This window comes from Pseudorasbora parva, chromosome 17 (assembly GCF_024679245.1).
Source record: "Pseudorasbora parva isolate DD20220531a chromosome 17, ASM2467924v1, whole genome shotgun sequence".
In the NCBI taxonomy this organism is placed as follows: Eukaryota; Metazoa; Chordata; class Actinopteri; order Cypriniformes; family Gobionidae; genus Pseudorasbora; species Pseudorasbora parva.
In genome coordinates this window covers 11,077,522-11,102,059 of record NC_090188.1, presented here as the reverse complement: position 1 = coordinate 11,102,059, position 24,538 = coordinate 11,077,522, and the positions used below count along the sequence as shown (strand labels likewise).

The window sequence follows — 24,538 nt, the reverse complement described above, 5'->3', positions numbered from 1 at the left end:
AAAGTCTTGTTTGACGCTGCCAGGGTGACCGGGGTAACATCCGGGAGATGGAATGGGGAGTCGCAAGCATGGTCCCGCCCACTCTACGTTACAATTGGACGAATGACTGTCTTTTTCTACAACGGCTAATGTCATTCGTTCGCCTGATGTCTATCAAAAACATCACAATAGGCTGCCTCCTTTTCAGTTTTCTTTTTTGTATTCTGTTTTAATAGGGCCTTTGAGCCGCATAAAATCGGAACAAAAGCTATTGTTCCTGGCTCGAATAAAAAGAGGAATCGTTTTGGCGTGCAGAAACGGCAAAGGTGGAGGAGGAATTTGTAAGCATAAGCGGCATCCGCGAGTAGTTCGGTGGGCTGCCTGTGCTGCTTTGCTAAACCCGCTAATGTAACGTTAGCCACTAAAGCAGAATTAAATCGAATTTAGTTGCAAGTTTCTGTCGGGGTAACAGTTCAGAGACTGGAGATACGGTCGCGTTTATCTTCAGAGGTAACTACCTAGCTTTTGGGGTGTGTTGTGGCTGGGACATCATCCAGTACACTGTCTGACCCAGCTGTCCCTCCCTGCAGATCTCCTGATGCTGTCAAGGTAAGATGACAAATAGATATAGCGATTATCTAAGTCAAAAGACCGAGCTAGTCGAATGAACATTTGGTTAAATAATTTATTATTCGGCTCATGTCAATTATTAGTTGGAAAAACACCATTTGTAGCGTTAAAAGCACTTTTGTGTTTAGACTAATTGTAAATAAACATTCTCAAAACGGCAACCACTGTTCAACAGAAGATAATAGGAGTAAAGCGCTGATTCAGTTAGATAGGCTTGGCATTATATACACACGCTGCCTGTCCAAAAAAGTAGGTAACATCACAACATTTATTTCCACCATGAGGTGGATCAAAAATGTGGTCAAGATACTGACCGATGCAAGAGTCAAGCACTCTGTAAAGTCTGCTCCAGCACACCCCAAAGGATTTTTTAATGAATTTAAGGTCTGGACTCAGAGGTGCCAATTCATGTGTGAAAATAATTCTTCATGCTCCCTCCCAACCGTTCTTTCACAATTTGAGCCTGATGAATCTTGACATTGTTATCCTGGAAAATGGCCATGTGTCTTTCTACCTACATGGTTGTTTAAGAAATAAAATGCTACAAACTCCATCAATTAGGGTTAGAAGAACTGTTGCCAAACATCACATGCTAGAAACATAATAATCACTGCAAAAATGATCCAGTAATAGACTATTAAGCATACCTATTTAAATCCAAACAGCGACTTTTTTTTTAAGGCCGGCAAGTGTGTATACACTCACCAAAACATTGCACAGTACAGCACATTCTTTGTATAATAAAGAGATTGTGATTCTCCACAGGCCAAAGCTCCATGCATGATGTGTTCCTGCTGTGACAGAGGCGGCATCTCAGCCCTCACTCCTCCACCTTGGGCAGGGTTCATTATTGTCTCTTCCTGAGCCCTGTCCTTTGCAAAAATGACTGACAAGAGAAACCCACCATTTTTTAATGATGACAATGTAGGCATGGTGCACTACAAGCTGCCCTTCAGTGAGACCATGGAGCTGTTCATTGAGACCTTGACAGGGACCTGCTTCCAGCTACGCGTCTCTCCGTTTGAACAGGTTGTCTCGGTCAAGGCCAAGATTCAAAGATTGGAGGGTATGTGTCCTCTCTTAATTCATCACACAGCACTATGTTTTTATATAATAATGACATAACACATGATTGGACAGCACGATTTTGGTCTCATTCCGTTAGCATGCTTTCTGTACTTTGTGCTTTATTGTGACGTAAAACAGCATTTCGTACTCCTAAATAATTATTATAGTATACATGCTGTTTTATGAGCTTATATTTGTTTAATGAGGGATCATAGGGATCATCTTTAAGTGAATATAAATAGTAACCAAGTAGAACATACACATATACACATTCCCTTCAACATGTGCAGGCATTTTACTCTTTTAAACCTTTTTGTTTGATGTTACTCACATTATAAAATCGGAAAAAGTTTGTAATTTTTTTGAGAGTTCTCAGATGATCACCACGGCTTTGATCAGAATTGGTTTTCTTTCATTCAATTTTTTATGTGAACAAAAATACTTTAGAACAGTAATAACTTTCATTACTCCAGTCTTCAGTGTCACATGATCCTCGAGAATTCTTTCTCTGATTGCTGCTCAAGAAACATTTCTTACTATTATTATCAATGTTGAAGACCGTTGTGTTGCTTAAAGGGTTAGTTCACCCAAAAATGAAATTTATGTCATTAATGACTCACACTAATGCCGTTCCACACCCGTAAGACCTCCATTCATCTTCAGAACACAGTTTAAGATATTTTATATTTAGTCTGAGAGCGTATATCCACGTGTTTGCACACTATACTGTCCATGTCCAGAAAGGGAATAAAAACATCATCAAAGTAGTCCATATCTGACATCAGTTAGTTAATTAGAATCTCTTGAAGCATTGAAAATACATTTTGTTCCAAAAATAACAAAAACTACGACTTTATTCAGCATTGTCTTCTCTTCTGCGTTTGTTTTCAACCCTCAAATAAAGATTCAAACGGTTGTGAGTCAGCGGATTGATTCATGATTTGGATCGCGTGTCAAATGGCCAAACTGCTGAAATCACGTGACATTGGCGATCCGAATCATGAATCAATCCGCTGATTCATGACCGTTTGAATCTTTCATGGTTCTAAAACTTTCATGAATCAAAAGTGCAAAAGAACAACCGTTTTTAAAACATTATACATGTCTTTACTGTCACTTTTGATCAATTTAATGTGTGCTTGCTAAATTAAATAATACGCCTTAATAATAATAATTGACCCCAAACTTTTGAATGGTAGTGTTGGTTTGACCATCTCTCTTAAAGGACAAATCTCTTTTCATATTGTTGTAGGTTTTCTAATTCTAAGAACTTGTCATGTCGTGCATTACCCATACAACCACACATTACATTCATCTGAAACAATCTTTATCCATTATAATCCATTAAAATTCAAACAGTTAACTGGAGACATTGACTTCCATAGTATTTTTTTTCCTACTATGGAAGTCAATGGCTCCAGTTAATTGTTTGGTTACTGACATTCTTCAAAATATTTTCCATGTGTTCAGCTGAAGAAAGAAATTCATACAGGTTTGAAACAACTAGATGTTGAGTAAAGGATGACAGAATTTTAATTTTTAAGTGAACTATCCCTTTAAGCTAAAGGGATAAACTGATGCATTAATAAGAAATGCATCTTAAAGGTAGGATAGGTAGGAATTGGTTAAAAAAACTTTTTTCCAAATTTGTTTAAACATTCTTTATATATCAATACATAATTAAAATGTAAGTACTCTGAAAAAGAAAGTATAAAAAATGAGTGTCTGTAGACCTCTCATGACTGTTTTAAAGACAGCTCATTATTTCCATTCACTCCACCTTCTCCCTTCTGGGCTCTTTCCAAAGCCACGCCCCCAAAATACATGAACGCGCTACACCGGCCGCTCAGCTGGAAGACGCATTATTTACCTCAGACGAGCAGTGTGCATGTAGTGACATCATGTCAGAATCACATGTAATAAAACATCTAACTTTATCAGTATGGATATAAACAAATAAGATTTCTTTTAGTACACACTATCAAGCTAGAATACCGATACTGGTAAAGTTTTAAATATATTTTTGTTTGATTTGGTAACAAGCTAGTTATATTTATAAGGCAAAGAAAACGGGTAGCATCATGTTTTTCCAATAACATCAGTTTTACTGTAATGAAGATGAATTTCGTGTAAGATTCATAACATGTACTGTGTTTTGCATGTAAGAGTTTCCATGATGAAAGCATTGTTGATTTGTAGTAGCTAAAGCTAACTTAGTTCTAAAAAAAGTTCGTGGATGCGGTGAACTAGCTTTTACACATGCATTTTGTTATCTAAAGTTAAATTTTGCGAAATTCAACACAGCGATCAACTTGAGCTAAACATATTGAGTATTTATCATCTCTACTAATGGCTAAGTGTATAACATTGTAACTTTATGCTAAGTAATGTTATGTTAGCTATATTAGGCAGCTTCATGTGCTCGTGATACATGCTTCATGAAAACATAAACCAAAAAAATGTATAATCAAATTGAAAGATTACCTGTCCAGCAGAAATACATCCAGCAATGAGTCGTTTCTCAGGTCCCTCAGTTCTCACCATCGTTGAAAAGCCACGCAGATATTTACTCGCGTTTGATCTCTTTGTTTATCCAAAGACTTTCTGTGCATTGCCTTTTCTCGTACTGTCTTCCTTTTTTGCATTGTTTGCCTTCGCTGACTGCAAAACCCGGCACTGTGAATTTTGAATGCTCTCTCTGCCATTATTTTGCCTAGGTTTCTTGCCTCTTGAACTGCTCAAATCAAACGAGCGCACGCATGTGGGCAGATCCTGTAGCGAAAGCGGTGGTCGCCATGGTAGCGAGAGAGAGTGACAGTCGCCCAAGCCAATCATTTGTTTCGTCCCGAACGAAAATACTGAGCGATGTTTATTGCAGATTAAAAAGTCTAGAGTCACTCGATTTTTATACTCTCCTTTTCAGATTACTTACATTTTAATTATGTATTGACATATAAAGAAAGTTTACACAAATTTGGACAAAGGTGTTTTAGATCAGTCCTACCTATCCCACCTTTAATTGGTATGTGCTGGTTGGATAATGATTTAGAACAATTAGACAATAAGTCTCCATGAGTAGTTTTGATGACGGAATGTATTCCTGGTCGGATGTTTTCATTTCTGATTCATTTAATTCTGTCGTTTATTAGCAACTAGCACACTCAGTAATTGTGCTTGTGATCCGCCCATGCAGATAAAACATGTCTTACCCATTTAACACATGAGCAATAAAAACAGAGGATGAGAGTAAATTGATTCTCTCTCTTCTCCTGCAGTCAAAAGCTGGCATTGTTATTACGCAGCAACTAAAATTGCTGCTCCTCTAAAGCATCACGTGGCAGCTTTGTTAGAGAAATGTTAGTATTCTTTGAATGAAGAGCTTTTATTTGTTTTGGGGGCACAGCTTAAAGATTAGAACTGAGCGTGCTTCATTTATTTAGTTTATATCACCTGGTTGATGTGTAATTGTGAAATCAACGAGAAAGCACGAGTTAAAAACCCAGATGGGACTTTGCAATTCCAGCCAACTGTTCCATATACATCACTGGGTCTTTAAACATGCCAGTCTCCACTGGAAATGGTTTTCCTCCCAGGATCTCTTTGATGTGTTAGACAGCACTAGTTTACCCAGGTCTGGCTCTCCCCTGGAGGAGTTTGCTTTATTAAAGATGAGTTTTATCAGCCCTGTGGATTACAGGTGAGGAATGCCCTAGTTTTAGTTCTGCTATGTGCTTCTTTTGTGGCTAATCTTAGATTCACTATGCTTTGCATTTGGAGCAGAAATTACGGCCTCCTTCCAGGGATCAGTTCTATAGAAGCTTGCTTCATCACGAAATTAACTTTAAAAATTTGATTAAGCCTTTTTTACTCAGAATTCCAATATATCTTGTAATTCAGACTTTATAACTTGCAATTGTGAAATTAGATTTTACAATGTGGACCTTGTCCTCAGCATTGCAATATATCATAATTCAGACTTCATAACTTGCGATTGCGCATTTATATCTTGAAATTTCAGACTTTATAACTCACAATTGTGAATATCTTACAATGCAGATTTTTTTACTCAGAATTGCAATATATGTATCTTGTAACCCTGACTTTATAACTTGCAGTTGTGAATTTATCTTTTTCAATTCTGACTTTTTTTCCTCAGAATTGCAATATACTGTATCTCATAATGGACTTTATTACTCACAATTGTGACTTTATCTCTTGTAATTCTGACTTTTTTCTCAGAATTGCAATAAATCTTGTAATTCAGACTTTATAACTTGCAATTGCAATATATCTTATATACCCCCCCCCCAATTACCTTATTCTGTGGCAGAAAAAAGCATTCAAAAAAGTCCAGTTGCAGAAAGAAGCATGAGACGAATATGTTGATGAGATCCAGATTTTAACATGAAATATTTTATTTTATTTTTTACTTCTGATTAAAGATTAGACACATGGAGGCTGTGTATAGTTTAAAAAGCATGACTAGGCATGTCTCTAAACAGTGAGCAGGCCACACACACACTAACCACTCTGACTGTCTATCACTAATCCTGTCTAGAAAACTACCCCTTCTGGGAATGGACACCAGTTTAGTGTTGCATGGGTGCGTTCTGGTGTCTTATTGCACTTTACACTCGTTAAAGGCACATCTTTTCGCTTAATCACAGGCCAGTGCAAACGTCTGAAAAATTGAAGTGGCAAGCTTATCTTTATGTCCTGGAGCAACGTTTGCATTCACGGCCCTAAAAATGAACAACAATAATGACCTTGAAAAAAGGTTGTTAGAAAACAATTTTAGACACATATGGTGCTTTCTTGTGATGTTTATTTCCTGACCACTGTGATATTTGCTAGATCTAGAGGTGACATGATTGTTGATTTATGTTGTGTACACACAGGGGGGCAGATCTGAGTCATATTTGTTCTGCTGCTGGCTGAGTCACCCTGCTTTATTTTCTTTACAGAATTGATTCTTCTGAATTGGTTCAGTTGTTTCGGTATCTTAATAGATAAATGTTCTTTGGTCTATTCGGTCACTTGTGATGATTCAAACCTCTGGTTAAAGAACAAGTTAACTAAATAGTTCTATCAACATTTCTATAGGATTCCCCAAAGTTAACAAACATTAGTTAGCTAATAACATTAGCCATTCCACACAATTAACTTCATTGGTTTAATGTCCTCTGTTTTGTCTCACTCACCAGCCATGAATAAATAGAAATCGTATGTAACCCCTCCTGTTCGAACCGCCCGCTCCAAGTGGGACTAAAACCCTGGTCCGCCGGCACCAGTAATCAGTAATCAATTCCTAAACTAATTTTCAAATTTTCTCTCAAAATGGGGATGGAAGCTATCAAGCTCTAAAAAAGGACAAAAAGCACTATAAGGTGCAAAAATAATGGTACATGTGAGTTTCTTTTTCAATCAACCGGACTGAATGGCTGTAACGCTCAAATCTTTTTTGTGGGTTTACCAAACTCTACATTTGGTTTAACTTTACAGTTTTCATACTAACCCAAGTGCACGATATGCAGTCGATGACACCTTAAAGGTCCCATTTTTCGCGTGTTTTCGAAGCTTTGATTATGTTTGCAGTGTGCAATATAACATGAGTTCATGTTTCGCGTGTAAAAAAACTCTGCATTTTTTCACACAATTGACTTATCTGTACAGCGCTGTTTCCTCTGTTCTAAAAACGGCCTGATGATTTCCTTGTTCTATGAAGTCCCTCCTTCAGAAACATGTAACGAGTTCTGATTGGGCCAGGGCTTCCCGTGTCGTGATTGGACAGCAGCTTAGCGTACTTTGCCCGGAAAGGTCCCGCCTCTTAACATAACGGGGAGATGCAAGCGCTGAATGCGCGCTCTTCTCCACGTGGTAGAGCAACAAGACCACGCCCCCTATTTTGCGTGTACTTTTGGGCGGAGGGTTAGTCAACAAACGGTTCTAGTGGCGTCATTCCTGAAGGAAGTGCAGGGGTGTAGTCCAAACCGGCCGTTTGCTGTAGGCTTTGAAAAGGAACTTCTGTTAAATAAAATATCTCGCTTGGCATTTAACTTTGAGCTTTATAATTTTACAGGTATTATTTATGCTCTAACAGCAACATTTCACACTAACTAAAGTTTGAAAGATGGATTCGCGAAGAACGGGACCTTTAACAAAAGGCCTCAATAATGAACAAAAGGGACATCTTTATTTTTAGTTATCTTTCAAATGTGTGCCTGTCTAAATGAATAATACATTTAAAAAACATTTGTAAAGTCTCAAGATTGTGCAAGTTCTGAATGTCACTGGACATTGATTTTTTTTTTTTACACTTAAGTTGTCAATGGCCAGATGTTATTTTCCTGCCTGCTCCATTTCCCTCAAAAGATTGAGTTCAGAAACATTCCATTTGGTCAACCATTAGCTGCAATCAGACGTTCCCCTTATGCTCCTGTTCTATTCTATATTGCTCTTTTGTTTTTTTTTGGTTTTTTTCAGACGTGTTGTTAGATGACGTAATTGCTTCGTCTTGCCCTGTGTATGTGGTTGAATGTTAATTAAAGTTTGTATTATAAAAAAAATAGCTATACATGCTCATCTTATGACACGTCTTTTGTCACAGGCATCCCAGTCTCTCAGCAGCATTTGATTTGGAATGGTATGGAGCTTGAAGATGAGTACTGCTTGCATGATTACAGGTGAGTTTTCAGTTTTTCAAAACAGGATCAAGGATGTTTTTTTACAGAAAGTAAACTCAACTACCACACGTTCCACTGAACCTGGCAAGGTCACTGATGCATTTTGAAAAAATGAAATGATCATAATTGGAATCACTCTAGGTTATCCTAAACCCTTGTGGAACCCCTCTGTGAAATGAAAGCATATTTTGACAAGGCAAATCTACATAAAGGTATCATAAAAGTTGTCCATATGACTCTATATTCGACGTCTTCTGAAACCATACGATAGCTTTGTGTGAGAAACAGAGTGATATTTAAGTTGTTATTCGCTTAAAACCTCTCCGCCACGGCTCTCAAATCTTATTTGCTCTTGAACAGCTTGGACGTTCTTCAAAAAACATCTCCTTTTATGTTCCATGAAAGAAAGAAAACCATATGAAAGGTTTTGGAACTGCATGAAGGTGAGTAAATATAATGAGAGCATTTGCATTTTGGGTGAGCTATTCCTTTAAATGCAGCCACTTCTGTCAAGAGCAGACTGGCTCAGTCTGAAGGTCACAGATGGTGGATTTGTCATAATTTCTTGTCAGTTAATGTTCCACATGGAGACTTTCTGGGAAGATATTGTGTGGTTGGATGGTACTCATTGTGCTTCAAATGTTAAGCGAAGCAAATATTTATAAAGGCAGAACTGTACAGACTGTAGCGGTTTTGGGTTTATTATGCTACTGCATGCTCTGAGTTTTCCTATGCTTGTGCTTTCAGCATCACAGAGGGCTGCACTCTCAAGCTGGTGCTCGCCATGAGAGGAGGGCCTGTAAACACCAGACGAGGTGCGTTTCCACCACCAACTGGGATTTTCACACTGTTAACCCTGTCATTCTGAACCTCTGGTTAATGTAATACTGATTCCTGGCTTTTCTTGGTCTTTATTCCACACTGTTACTTTAGTACTTTACCCTGGGTAACAAATCCTAAGTAATTTCACACTGTGCCTTTGGAAACCCCAGATTTGCATATATCTGAGATGAAATAACATTGATTTGAAGCTCTATCTGTGCAAATATCACCATAGATCTGCTTTGGTTGTCTTAATTCTTAACTTGTCTTAACTTAAAGCTGTATGTAGCATATTTCATACATTGCTTTCTAAGTCTTCTGCATCATTAACATTATCAGTACCTGCCCAAAAACAGTCTACCCCCTTCTGGGTTATTTATGCTCATCAGAAAGTAGATGGACTTTTAAAAGTTGCAATGTAACGTAAGTAGCATCAGATAATTTATTTTGTGTTGTGACGTAAATCCGAGTGAAATGATTATAGAAAAAAAGTGTTGTGCTATAGTGAAACAAGTCATTTTTGAACAAAAACGTTGCTTCCAAGATGCATTTCAAAAAAGTAATAAAATAAAGACCATAAAAGCCTGCTATATCAAATACACATATGCAAATTACATTTCTTATGTTTAATATTTAAATCAGTGTTAATTAATACAAAATAAAAGTTCATGTTTACATAATATATGTGTCTTTACTGTGTATAATTATTATGTATATAAATACACACTTATTCATGTATACGTTTGGATGTTTATGATGGGTTATATATATATATATATATATATATATATATATATATATATATATATATATATATATATATATATATATATATATATATATATATGGGTATATATAAATATAACAACATTTCTTAAATATATACATGGATGTGTGTGTGTGTGTGTGTGTATTTATATACATAGTAATTATACACAGTACACACACACATCATGTAAACATGAACTTTTATGTTGGATGTTTTTACAGTTTGATTTGATTTGATTTGATTTTGACAATTTTTTTGTATGTCAGGATTTAAAAAGTTAATCTTTAAAAATATACTACAAATATATTACAGTGTATTTAACACTCAAGTTAAAGTGATGCTGAAATGAAATGCAATGCAGGAAAGTTTCTGCAACTGTACGAAACATGACTATTTAATAGGATAACCACTGAAACAATTTATGATTGGCTTTGGAAAATCTTAACTAGTAATACTGCAGTACATGCCTGCAGCAGTTCAGTGCAAGCTGGGTTTGTTGCAACTTTCTAGTCCTTACTATGTGGCACTGTGCAATGGTTTTGAGGTCAAAGAAAATAGCTCATTACCATTCCAAGAGGTTTGCAGGCACACAGTTAGTTAACAATCTGATATTGATTAGCATGACCTGCATCCTGTTTCTTCTCGTTACCTGCAGTGACAGTGACAGATGACTCAGTGAGGGATATTGCTGACTGCCTTGATGCAGGAAGAGAGGAGATGTGGGAAAAGTCTCTTCCTAATAAACAGGTCACCTTCCTGGTGTACCGTGAGGGAGATCAGCTCAATTTCTTCCGAGTGGTGGATAGGGGAGATGGAACACTCACACCTGTGTCTGAATCATTGAGGTCAGTTCAAAAGAAGAGAAAAAGAGGAACAGTGCCATCCACACAGCACTGGTTCCCTTTTTTTAGATGAAAGCAGATGTTTCAGAACTACAGTTTTCCTGTGTCATGTTGTTCTACTAATGACGATATGCATCAGCATTTACTTGCAAACTTCACAGTCTGTCTTCTTATTTAACATCACTAAATGGAATTCCAAAAATAATTTAAAATTCCTAAATTAATAATTTAAAGTACCCCTATTATCCTTTTATTAAAGGTGCACTATGTAGTATTTTTGCAGTAAAATATCCAAAAACCACTAGACCAGTGTTATATATTTTGTTCAGTTGAGTACTTACATTATCCCAAATGTTTCCAACTATTTGTAAATTGTGAGAAAATTGCTATTTTAACTAAGGACCAGGACGTTTCAGCATAGCGTTTGAGGGAGTCGCCTGTCAATTGCGTCATATCTGCGTTACCCTCGGTTTTATTCTGCAGAAGCGCTTTTCTCTTAGCAGTGTGAACATGTCACAGCAGCGCCGAGCGAACACGCAGAGTAACGTCATAACATTTTAAACAATTTTAAACACACTTAAATGTATCTAATATGATACACAGAGCTGCTTAAACTCATACTCATGACCGGAAAAGCGGAAATAGTGTGCGCACCCGGCGACTGTGTCCTGTCCCGTCACGTCATAATAAAAGTCCCGGTGTTCGCGAGGCGGGTTTTTGTATAACAAATGCTCCAGCGGCCGTGCTCAGCTCCACAACACTCGGCTCTGCTTCATACTACAGCAGGGCTATTCAAATCTTACCCTGGAGGGCCAATGCGGTGCAGAGTTTAGCTCCAACCCTGATCAAACACACCCACCTGTGATTTTCTAATGATCTTGAAGACATTGATTAGCAAGTTCAGGTGTGTTTGATTAGGGTTGGAGCTAAACTCTGCACCACATTGGCCCTCCAGGGTAAGATTTGAATAGCCCTGTACTACAGTAACATTAGTAAACGCATCCATGAACATGATTTCTGCCCGAGTCGTATTTTCCACCGGCTGTGAGGTGAAGACCACATCCCAAGATGCTGCGCTCAAACTTGGCGTCATCAAACTACGCCTTTGTTTTGAATGGGCGCCCTCCAGTGGACGGAAAGTTGCACAGTGCACCTTTAACGCAGCATCCGTTTTTTCTGTCTTCCTTTGGCTAGCGTTACATTATATGATCGTTTTTTGTTCATGCAAATGCTTTTGAACCATTCAAGCGAGACAAGAAAGAAGAGAAAACGCTGTCTTTGAATATTCTTTCACACACAATGCACAGAACGCTGGCACTATCATCAGCACAGACGGCGCCCCAGAATCGAGTTCTCTTTCGTGCTGGAACGAACAATAACACACTGAATTATGCCAAAATGTCAGTTTTGTCGAGTTCCTCGTAATGTGTTTGTTTTAAATGAGTAACACCTTTTTTGAGAGTTTTGCGAAAATGGGAAGCGCTTGAAAGTGCTTCAGATCCGCGTCATGTTCGGCAGTGGCAGATCTTTAAGTGACAGCAGCCACTAATGCTGTCTGTCATTAATCAAAGATCAAAGTTAACAGAGAAAATTACTAACTGTTCTTGACTAAAGAACCTTTGTAGTTTTAATAAGGAATAATCTAATTCATAATTCATGCAGTACAGACTTTTTTGATAACTTTATTCTATTTCTGTAGCCTATATTTCTACCTGTTAGACAGGAAGGGCACAGGTAGATATGACATTTATGGGTTCATGTGAGGATTGTTGTTATATTTTTTTGAAGCCTGATAAATGTAAAAAATCGACTGTAATGTTCAATGGCTATAATTAATGTTTAATATTGGGGGGGAAATCTATTTCATAGAGACATCAGTAGCAGTATTATCACTGATACTGGCCTTCATTCATAAAGATGCCATCAAACAAATATGTCAAATACTTTCTTAGTTTTTTTCTACACTTATTTGGAGATTAACTGTGAAATGATTACATTATAAACAAGTAAAATCATTCACGATTAATCTGAAAAAATGTGTGATTAATCTAGATTTTTTTTCCCCAATCAATTGTTTCATTGACAGCACTACTGTGTATGCAAGTGCCTCTGGAGCTGAAATGATTATAGATATGATAATAGGTGTTTCGCTTCCGACGCGTGCTGTAAGCGATAGACCTGTGGCGTAACTTAGTAATGATGGGCCCCAGTGCAGGTTATTACGACGGGCCCCCTGGTCTGCACATTTATGAAGCACATACAAACACACACACACACACACACACACACACACACACACACACACACACACACACACACACACACACATATATATATATTATTATTATTATATGTTATAAATTAATTTTAAATGTGTTAGAGCCTATCTTGGAAGTAAAGTAAGTAAATGACAAAAACAGAATTAGCGCTGCTGAGACTGAGAGGGATAGCCTACGGCAAATCTGACATACTTTCTTCGTCTGACAATCTCTTAATATTTCCCCCTCTTTTGGAAAGCCGTGGAAATGACATGTAACAAATAAAACAAGACTAATTAATTATGTGGTAATTGGAATATTTTTATTGGTTTCCTCAAAGTATTTCCATACGTTTGCTTGCTAGTGCTACTGTCTTTTTTTTCGATAAAACACCAAGGCAAAGGGCACATTTCGGGGTGTAGTGAGCGGTGACATGTGATTTTAAATTCAGCGCATTTAATTTCACAACGCACCGATGTTTCTGCCAGTGGGTGCCCAGTGCCTACACAGTAGATCTGGTGATCTGATAGTACTAGTTCACTAAATAAATCATTCATTAAACACATCATAAGCACTTAACTCAAAAATAACTAGGCCTATTAAACAATTAAATAACTAGAGAACTGGCTGACTAAAATGCTGATTTCAAAGGAAGCAAAGGTGAAGTCCGTATAATTTATATAGGTAGCTTAGTATACTGTGTTATGCATTTTATCAGTCAATCGTGAAAAATCTGGTGGTCTAAAGTTTCTGGTAACATTAAATAGAAGACAATTCTAGAGAAAGAGCAATAGATTCACGAGTGCACAGAACACAGTTTGAGCACGCACACGTAATATGCGAGCAAGAGCAGAGCCGTGAGACCACATTTAAGAGCGCACGTTGATTTTGTGCTAGAGATTGGAGAGATTCGTAATATGGATGCGCGTTAATGCCCTCGCATTTGTCATTAAAATAACGCAATAGAAGCGGCCTCAAATTAACTATACAACGAGATGAAAGTCGTGTCTGAAAGCTGAAATAGTTTTTATTATTGGTTAAAATGAATGGAGAATATTTAGCCTTTTTTCCCGAGGGTGCTCGATCGAGCCCCCGCGAACCCACGGTATTGGCGCATCCTGTCGGGACACTTCATCGCCAGGGCCCCGCTTGCGATGTGGGCTGGGCCCGCGTTCGTCACGGGCCCCACCGGCCGCACGGGCCCCAGTGCAGCTGCACTGCCTGCACTGTCTGTAGTTACGCCCCTGCGATAGACCCTTCCCAACAGACTGGCCTGTCTGACCAATCAGAGCAGAGTAGGCTCATGGAAACAAGGGGTTTAGAGAGACTAAATCTTCAAATGAAACAGACTCTTTGTGAAATTAGGTGATGTGCAATGTAAACCTATTGTAGGAGACCTCCAAAACAAAATTAGGAACCTTTAAAATAACATAATAGGGGTACTTTAATTACACTGTAAAATGTAATCTTTAGCAAATTTCAAAATAAGTATGTTCATCAAGTGCAGCATAAGGAAAATTAGCAGCACTGTTAAACACAAATATTCTTAGAGTTTGTCCTTGCTTATGCTTGTTTCAGCGGTGCCTCGGTACACAATGTGTACACGGAGGAGGAGGAAGAATCAGAGAGTGCATCTTCAGAACAGCAGACGCTGGAGAACTCCATCACAATGAGCAAGATGAAGCTGCTCAAGGCCAAGATGGAGAATATGAACCTTAACAAAAAGGTAACAAAATAGGCAGACTCATCTTTCTTTTTTCCTCCTCCACATATTCTAGCAATATCATTTTATCCTCAAGAGCATCAACCCCCTTACCGTCAAACACATCTGATTAGATTTGTCAGTGGAGCAGTATGGAAGTGCGTGCAGTTCTCCAGGTGGCTTGAGGGAGTGTCGCCAATCCCACGCGGTGTCTGATTAACTAGCGCAGTAATAACCACAAGCTCAGCAGATTGGCACATTAAGTTAATTATTCACACTCAAATATGTATAGTTGTCAGTAGACATGTCTTAGTCGCAGGTATTTTGTTTTTGTCTATCTCTGAAACCTTTGCTGTTATTGCTTAAATTTGTAGCGTAGTTAAGTTTGCATGTTTATGTACTGTAGCATTGCTCTTGTCAACATCATAGAAATGTTTTATGTATTAAGAGGTTTAACATGAAGCACAGTTTAATTGCTTACAGTTACAAGCTGTATCGCAACTTGACACATTAGTTAGGATTCAACTGATGTGCTATATTTAATTTTACAATGTGACTAAATGTGACTAGATTTATAAACTTATTAATTGTAATTTTATTGGCTTAATTTATTGTAAAATTATTATTATTATAATATTAATTAAGATTATTATTATTATTATTATTATTATTATTATTATTATTTATTTATTTTTACAGTTCTGAGTCTTTTGTTAAACTATTTTTGCATATTTTAGTTTGTGTGCATCAAGTTTTAAAAAATTACAGGATTATCCAGTAATAGTCATTACCACGTAGTTATTATAATATGAACTATTTTTTGGGATGGACAATATATCTGTACCATATTGGTTATCAGCCAATATTATTTTTTATTTGCTATCTGTATTGGATATTACTTTGTGCATGCTCATGTCACCTATTTTTACATTGAGATTACCTTTGATATCATCCAACCTTAAAAAACACTAATAATTTAATATCAATCTTAAATGTAATCTTTAGTAAATCTCAAAATAAATATGCATTTTTTACATATTTTTGTCAAATATGTAACATAACCTTACATTATAATGTTTTGCTGCATAAATGAATGTGTCGCATTTAAAGCAGTTGATTTTTGTTTTTAGTTTTTAAATCTTTTTTTATTTAGACAAAAGTATAAATATTACAAATTGACCATAGCTAAAAATAATAAATGGCTTATCTGTATTGGCCAGAATTTTTATATTGATGCATCGCTAATTTGTCCATTAAATTGCTTGGAAAAAATGACATTTATATGAGATATATTTTTACAGTGGCTCATACCGCTATTTAAGCTTTTGGCCATACTGCTCACTCCTAATCACAAAGAAATGTTTATCAGATCTTCTGTTTATGTGCCTTCTTTGGCATGATATGTGCTTGATTGTTTTTTTGTGTCTTGTTCAGCCCAAGAAGACGGCTAAATTAAAAGTCAGACCTCCAGTTGGTCCGAGACCCTGCAGCGGTTCGCTGGGATCTGCCCGACACCACCGGATGTTTCGTGTCCTTCCTCAGATAGGCCACGCCTCGTCAACACATCTACCTCCAATCGGAGATCAGCAGCAACCTGCAGTTTCATCCCCTGCTGCTGGCACCTCCCGCCAACCTTTTGCTTCTCTCTCAAGTCCCACTTCCTCAAGCCGTCCTCATCCTTCCTCTACAGCTTCGGGCATATATATGCTTCAAGCTGAGGAACCATGGGATAATCCAGTGCCCAGGAAGATCAGACTCCCTCCCAAAGTGTCCAGACTGGATATGAGAGGGCCTAAAGTCATGCGAGACTGTGTGTACCCACCTGTATCTCTTCTGTCCAGCCCTGGTGTTCAGGATGAAGTCGATCTCCAGAGCGACAGACTAACGGTAACCGAGAACTCTGCTGTTATAGAGCCGCCCAAAGCTGTTCCCTTCAATCTTCCTGAGCCCCTGAGTCTGGACGTGTCTGCTCAGCGAGAGCAAGGTCTTAACTCTATAGCTATGCCAGAACCCAACACCGCAGCTCCTCTTCTTTCCCAAGCCATCAACTCAAACTGGAGGCTGGCATCCCAAACTGACCTGCACCTCGCCGGTGACCCCCTCGCTCCTCCACACATACCGCATCACTTTGAGTTTACAGGTTCTGCCATGCAGCCCAGTCCAGCTCGTGCTCTCCTCAGAACCAGCAACAGCCCGTCGCTTCCGGTCGGTTCCCCCTCACGGAGCACATCTGTATGTGGCCTCAAAGTCGACAAGCGCTCAGAGGTGATTTCCAAAAGTGAGGCCCGAGGTATTACAAAGATGGCCAATAAAGGGAATAAAGAGCCATTGGGATCCATGAGCAACGCAGAGCTTCTGGCCTCCCTGGCGGGCAACGGAGGTCAAGAGGCTTTGGCAGGACCTTACGCTTTGGGCAGGTTATGTGCTACAGCCACTCCCCTACCAACCAACATCCATCTGTTGCAGGAGGACCTGCTGAGGAGGATCTCCCCCCTACAGAGAACAGCTGGCTACACGGTAAGTTTGCAACCTTGACTTCTGCTTCTGCTTTTACGGATCTCCCCTTTTATACAGCTTCAAAAAGCTGATGTTCATTTGATCACAGTGGGATGCAATGGGAAACAGTGTTTGCTTTAACTCAATATGACATGTGAATGCTGTCATACAAATTATCGCTACAGCAGAGCGTGTCCTGTCACGAAAAGATGCTTGTTGCACATTATACACCTTGTAAGACAGATTACAAGCATGATTCATTCATCTAGACATTGATCTAATGAGAACAGTGGTATAACAGTCTCAAAAGTGCTTTATATGAAACAAATTGCAAAAAAGGATTGTGAAATTGTGGTATATGAAATCGTATATCATATCATAAAAAGTCATATCATGTTAATATTTTATGTCCGTGTTAAATAATAGTGATTACAATATTGACCAAAATAATTGAGATTATGCTTTTTCTTACGAGCAAATTTGGAATTTGACTCTAGTTAAAATTCAACTGATGTGCTATATTTTATTTGACATTAATGTTTGTACGTTAAGAATTCAGAGCTTTCCATTTTAATATTTTATTTAAATTATTTATATTATCATTTTATTCATTTTATTTGATTAATTTACTGTGCAAATTAATTTTAATATCAATATTAATTTGCTTTAAAGGGATAGTTCACCCCAAAAAAATGTATTCTAACATTAATTACTACGTTATTTCGTTAATATATCGCTAATTACCATTACTAATTACCCTTACGTTGTTCCAAACCCGTAAGACCTTCATTCATCTTCAGAACACATATGAAGATGTTTTTGATGAAAACCGAGAGGTTTCTGAATCATCCATAGGCAGCAACATCATTGCAACTTTCAAGGCCTAGAAAGCTAGTAAAGACATTGTTAAATAGTCCATGTGACTCCAGTGGTTCAACCGTAATTTTATGAAGTGACGAGTACTTTTTGTGCTCAAAGAAATCGACTTTATTTGACAAACTCTCCTCTTCCACGTCATTCTCCTACACTATTCACATAATAGAAACAATTACAGCTTTTCCAGGTTCTACATCAGAACGGCGCCTCATTATTGGCCAATGTGTCGTGGTGCTCACATTAAGAGCATCAGCCAATGGTGAGTCTTTCTAGTAATCCTGAAGAGCTTGATTAGCTGGTTCAGATGTGCTTGATTAGGGTTGGAGCTAGACTGCAGGACAATGGACCTCATTGACCAGGGTTGAGAGTGTCTGGTGCAGTGTCTGACACAGAGAAGAAATTGTTGAATAAAGTCGTTATTTGGGTTTTTTTGTGCGCAAAAGTATTCTCGTCACATCATAACATTAAGTTTAAACCACTGGAGTCCCATGGACTATCGTCTTTATTACATTTATGGATCTTAAAAGTTGCTTTAAAAGACATTACGGCCGATGGAAGGTTCATAAATCTCTTGGATTTCATCAAAAATATCTTCATTAGTGTTCTGAAGATGAACGAAGGTCTTAAAGATTTGGAACAACATGAGGGCGAGAAATTAATGACAGAATTTTTGGGTGATATATTCTTTAACTCAAAATGACATCTGAATGCTGTTGAGCAAATTAGTTTTACTAGTAGACCATGTATCCTGTCACGAAAGACACTTGCTGCACGTTATACAGCGTGCACCATGCAAGACAGATTACAGATTCATTAGTTTTGGCATTTCAGCTAATGACAATAGTGCTGCAACATTCTAACAAACGCTTTATCACACAATCTTGTCGTTGCAGCCGTCAAGCTCATCAAGCGGCCTCTCCAGTTCAATAAAGAGATTAGGTGAGTGGCTTGACTTAAACAGTGTGCTGTTCGTGTGAAATGAACCATTCAGAACACCATCTCACAGTGCTTCTGTGCCATATCGCTGAGATTTTTTGTTGTTGTTCAGAGTAATGTCATTTGTGGCAAGCCTTGGCCGGCCGTTTGTCACACTTTTCCACTTGTCACTGCTTCATTTTTACACCTGTCTTCTTCCTCAGGCTTGTGAAACCCATCTATAAATCCTCGGGCCACTGCTTTAATGTCATGCTGCATAGGTCACTTGTTTCTGAGATTATAGCTTCCTCCATTCTAGTTCAGTACGAATGTTCAACTTTGATTGAGCTTTATTTGGTCTGTTAATGGATTACCCTTTAAAAATTTGGGGTCAGTTCAGATTTTTTTAAAAAAAGAAATAGGTTTATACTATGGGCTGTGACTGAATGCTCGATTCTGATCGGCTGGAAGGTGTGCAATAAAACCGTTTAATACACGGGTGGTTCCAAGTCAGTTTAATCTACATTCTATATTAATACGCTGTTTTCATTGAAGCGCACACTCCGATACATCACCAACACACAGCGAGCAGAGATTGTGCTGCTCACACACAGTCAGAAACATTCAGGAGCACAGAAACTTATCAACGCTGCCTAGCGACTTAGCCATAAAATAGCTTTGCTATTGAATCGCTACACTGTATTTCTCAGCAACGAGGAGGTTACATTGCTGTTATGAAGGGATTAAACTCACAGCTTCATTGTTGTCACAGCAAACATCAATAACAGCTTTAAGTTGTCAGTGCTGGCAAATGACCATGGTATAAGCGGGATAATCCACAGCTAGCTGTGCATTAAACAACTGTAATACTTCACGGCAGGTGGTTCTTTGTCTCCTCGTTTTGCATTAAAATCGTTTTATGCACAGCTAGCCGTGAATTATCCCTTATTTACATCAGCGAGGATATACTAAAATTTATAGATGATATGTGACGGCAAAGACATTTATAATGTTACAAAATATTTCTTTTTCATAGAAATACTGTTCTTTTAAACTTTCTGTTAATCAATGAACCCTAAAACAATATTTATTGCTGTTTCTGCAAAAATATTAAGCAGCACAACTGTTCTCAAGATTGAGAATGATACGTTTCTTGAGGACCATATCGATCAATGAATTCATTTGAACAATATATCAGTCTATTTTTGTAGGTCAGGAGGTGCGTTGTCTTACTGGCTTTAAAATATTGACCAGCGTTAAGAGCAGAGCATAACTGCTGACTGAAACTAAGAAACAGGAAACAAACACCACAACTCAGTCGCATAGATAAATATTCACATGATCATGTTTACAGAAGCATGCATGCAAAATTACACACAAAATAGAAGCACATTTTCACTCAGACGTTTGATGCTTAGACAGACTTCCTGCATGATTGCGCACTTAAGAGCTTGATGATGGTTTTGCAACAGGTGGTACATTTGGGAAATGTTCCGTGACATTTTACCGCCAGTGTTCAGAGCGTCAGAATGTTCTGTCACGTCTCAGATTGTCACTGGTTTGAAAATGCAACAGTGATGGCAAATAACAGGATAGATAGACCAGCAAGTACATGACTGGAAATCCAATCTCATGCCCCAGTGCTTGGCACGATTTTGTCACAATGTGTGCCTTTCTGTTGTTTTTTGAGGTTTTGAAGGTACATGAGTAGTTTTTCCTCTTAGAATCCATATTTTATAGTTGTTGTGATTGTCTCTCTTGTTCAATTCCTGTGATTGTTTGTGTATGTGGAAATGTTGGTTTAGGCACTCCAACACATCACTTGCCCCCTGTGAAGGCTCCCACTGGAACAAAGAAAAAGAGTTCAAAGCACTGCTTCCTGTGTGGGAAGAAGACTGGTTTAGCCACCAGCTATGAATGCAGGTACAGGACGAGTTTTTTATTTCTTTACATAAGGGTTTTTAATGTGTATTGTGCGATCTTAAAAAAAGGTATGCACTTCATTTGGAGTGTGTGCACTTGACATAAGACAAAGCTATTTCTGTTGCGTGGTTACAGAAGTTCTTCTATATGTCCTACATCAGTTTTGCTAATAACACCATCTGTGACTTCAGTTTCTCTGCATGTTGGCTTTCAAATGAGGCAAAGTCTTATATGATGCATCTTTGCAAAGGACTAATCAGAAAGATATGACTGTTATTCTCTCTTGCACTGTGAATAATCGATTCAGCTAAACTGATTAAAAAACAAAAACAAATAGTGCTTATAATTTTTGTGCAAAATCATTTCTCAGAATCAGCATGAGGGCTCAACATTAAGCCTTGCGCCATGTGCTTGTCATGCAGAAAAAAAAGTTACTTGTCTGGACAGATTTTTTTTCTTTCTGTGGTGTAAATGTAATTTATTCTGAAGCAGTATTCTCATCAGTGTTCTATTAGTTCTTACTTAAATCAGCATATTTGTGATATTTGCCCCCTTAAATTGATTTTACAGGGCATTCTTATAATATATGTGTTGATATAATGCATCATCTTTCGTCTTTTTTTTCTTAAATTTAATCAATACATTTATTTACAATAATAGTCAGAAACTATGACTGTTACCAGTCAGATATCAACAAAATCCATCTAATCCCATCACGACTCCATTGCAAATTTCAAAATGTAATTTTAGAACTAGTGATTCATTGATAGAAGAACATTCCTTAGAACAATAATCAACCAATCAGATTCATGCATTCAACACCCCTTTATTTTAGCATTAACTTGTTTATCACATATATTTGAGTATCATAATCTTGTACTATAGTGATTTATAAAAATAAAAATCTATCAAAAAATGATATCCAAATTTAGTCATCAACAAAATGAAGTGAACTGCAGGGTGTTTGTAAGTTGATGAAAACTAAAGATTATAATTCCTTAAACCCTAATATATAGAATTTTAAAATAAAAACAATCGACACGAGATTAAATATTTTATTTATGTTGTGTGTTACTGCCATGTTTGACATATTAAGTAATCATTAAAATAACTGTAGTCTGATTATGAGTATTTTTACATGTAATATAATTAGAAGCACTGTAAATATAAACAATATACTGTATAATAATATAAACTGAGGGTTCGTACAAGGTACTTGAAGTACTTGAATCTGACTTTTGCTTAAATTATTGAATGACACTATATGTATTTGTTCTGTATAGTTTTCTAATAGCTTTAGTTCCATTCTAAAAATCAATGAACATCCAGATGGACCATTTATTCAGCTCTGCGGAAGTAATATTCAAAGTGCATTTTCTCTCACATTTTAGCAAAAGCATTGGTTAGAATTGTGTCTGATTATTGCTGTTCTCATAATGATATCTTTATTTCTGTCTAAGGTGTGGCAACATCTTCTGTTCCATGCACCGCTACTCAGAGACCCATGACTGCACCTACGACTACAAAAGCGCAGGCCGACGCTTTCTACAGGAGACCAACCCCATCATAAGTGCCCCGAAGCTGCCCAAAATATGAAGGCACTGCGCGGGTGAGAGAAAAAGAGACATGGTGTCCATCAACTATTAAAAGAGTAAAAAAAACCTTGATCACAATCTGTGCTTTTATCACCATGTTTGCTTAAAAATATAGTTGTTTAAAAAAAAGGGAAAAACAGTGCTCGCTCATTAGCTCGTTGCCTTGTTTGCTGTCTATAGATTACTTCAGACCCTGCATGTAAATAGTTTCTAAAAACATTTCTATAATACGAACAAACTTTTAAAAACCAAGTTAGATACTTTTAAATAAGCAAAATACACAACTACGTATATCTATTTACATGTTTTTCTGTGTGTTTGGTTTTTTGAAATAGAACCAACTATCACTTTTCATGACAAGTCTTGCAGAGATGCACTTTAGTATTGCTAAATATCTCTTGTGGAGATTGGGTTCTGTATTGGGATGGGGGGTGGGGTGGGTGGGGGGGTGCTTGAACTATGTGCCGTTTGTTTTTTGTAAGTTTCCTATTAGAACTTTCTTATATTTCTGACACGTTACTCCTCTGTCTAGTAGCACTCTACCGAAATCTTCTTATCATGGAAAATGCCAAGCACTCGTGTAATATAAAGACTGTTTAACCTTGATTCACTTTGAATATGAAGTAGATGGGCTCTACCAGCCGTACACACTACACTATGCAGTTTGACCATGTAGCATTCTAAACCAACTTTATAAGGGCTTGGCATGATAAGATGTAAACAGTTGACTGGTTGCCATGACGAACGATCCTTTTTGTACCTTAATTGAAAAGCTGCTCAGAAGGCAGCTGTTGTTATTTGCATTTTTCTGTAATTGTCAGGTGATGAGCCTAATAAAATATCCTTGTGTTTCTTCCTTTGTTTTTTCTCCTTCACCGTATTGAGTTCTGTTGTGTTTTTTATCTACTGTATCTTTCGTGGCTTTTTAACATTGCAAGGAGGTGTTTGTTGCAGGTGCTTCATAACAGCAATGCTGTTTGGGATTCCATAGAATTGAGTGTATTACTAGTCCTGTTTTAACATGTTTCCCCTTCTTTGAAGATGTGATTCGACTTCTGCTATGAACCCATTTAGATAAGTGCAATTTCTTGACTGAGCAGCAAAACTTTTTATGAACTACTATTATAAATTTTTACATTTTACTTTCTTAACTCTCTAAAGCGCTTCGATTGTAGTCTTTTCCAAAACCGTACTTCACAGAATCCCTCATTTAAATAATTTCTGCTTAAGGCGTATGCAAATAGGGACAAGGCCTGGTTAGTTTCTTTAAGGCCCCGATATACTTCAAGTGAAGTATAAGAACGATCTGCTGTGGTGTGATTTTGAACAAAATCAGGCCGAAACAGTTAATTTGGAGTTTGTTTTGAGATTTCGAAACAGCTTGCCAAGTACCATTGCTTTGTGGATATTGCGTAATTGGTAAGTGTGTGCGGAGGCTCCGCCTTCTTTCACGCTTAAATCTTTTCCATTTGTCCTGTTAAGTCCGTTGAGGTCAGACGTCCGTGAGTGAGAACGTGAACAGAGCTGCTTCATAGTAGAAAATGCCACTGTTTTTCATGTTTAATATGGTAAAGCTGCTTGATTTTAAGCAATCTATTGTATAAAGTGTTGTACAAAAAAACATGACATGACTTTAGTGTGCTCAAGGGGGTAATCTAGCGCTCTGAAAGCGTTCCACCCCTAGGGGCTGCCCTAGCTTGACTTCATTCTTTCGCCGTTGACGTCAATGGGATCGCTCTGTCCATTTCTTTTACTGTCTATGAGTGTGCTACTAGAAGTACTACTACAAGTACTAGAGTGCTGAATTGCAGAAATTAGGCAAACATATCCACATTTAGATGCTATTCTCAAATGTGTTGTGTTGGATGTTCCCTAACAGTATATTGTTGGTCACATATTCGTTTTACCCCGAAGTATAGTAGGCTTCCCCCGATAGTTGTGTTACCAGTGTTTAGCAACAAGCAGACGTTCCCAAATTGG

The 24,538-nt window shown here is 37.7% G+C and overlaps 1 protein-coding gene across 2 annotated transcripts; it reads left to right on the top strand.

The window, feature by feature from the left end:
• Positions 1-160: 160 nt before the first annotated feature.
• zfand4 (zinc finger, AN1-type domain 4) lies at positions 161-22,977 on the top strand. 2 transcript variants are annotated; one of them, XM_067421347.1, is made up of 10 exons: positions 161-588; positions 1,375-1,675; positions 8,285-8,360; positions 9,108-9,175; positions 10,607-10,796; positions 14,630-14,777; positions 16,188-17,270; positions 19,019-19,064; positions 20,846-20,963; positions 22,424-22,977. In XM_067421347.1, the coding sequence occupies exons 2-10, from the start codon at positions 1,492-1,494 to the stop codon at positions 22,557-22,559; spliced, it is 2,049 nt and encodes a 682-aa protein (XP_067277448.1). In that variant the 5' UTR covers positions 161-588; positions 1,375-1,491; the 3' UTR covers positions 22,560-22,977. The 2 variants fall into 2 exon arrangements, with proteins under 2 accessions (XP_067277448.1, XP_067277449.1); XM_067421348.1 differs by lacking the exons at positions 161-588; positions 1,375-1,675; positions 8,285-8,360 and adding an exon at positions 8,382-8,803.
• The last annotated feature ends 1,561 nt before the right edge of the window (positions 22,978-24,538 follow it).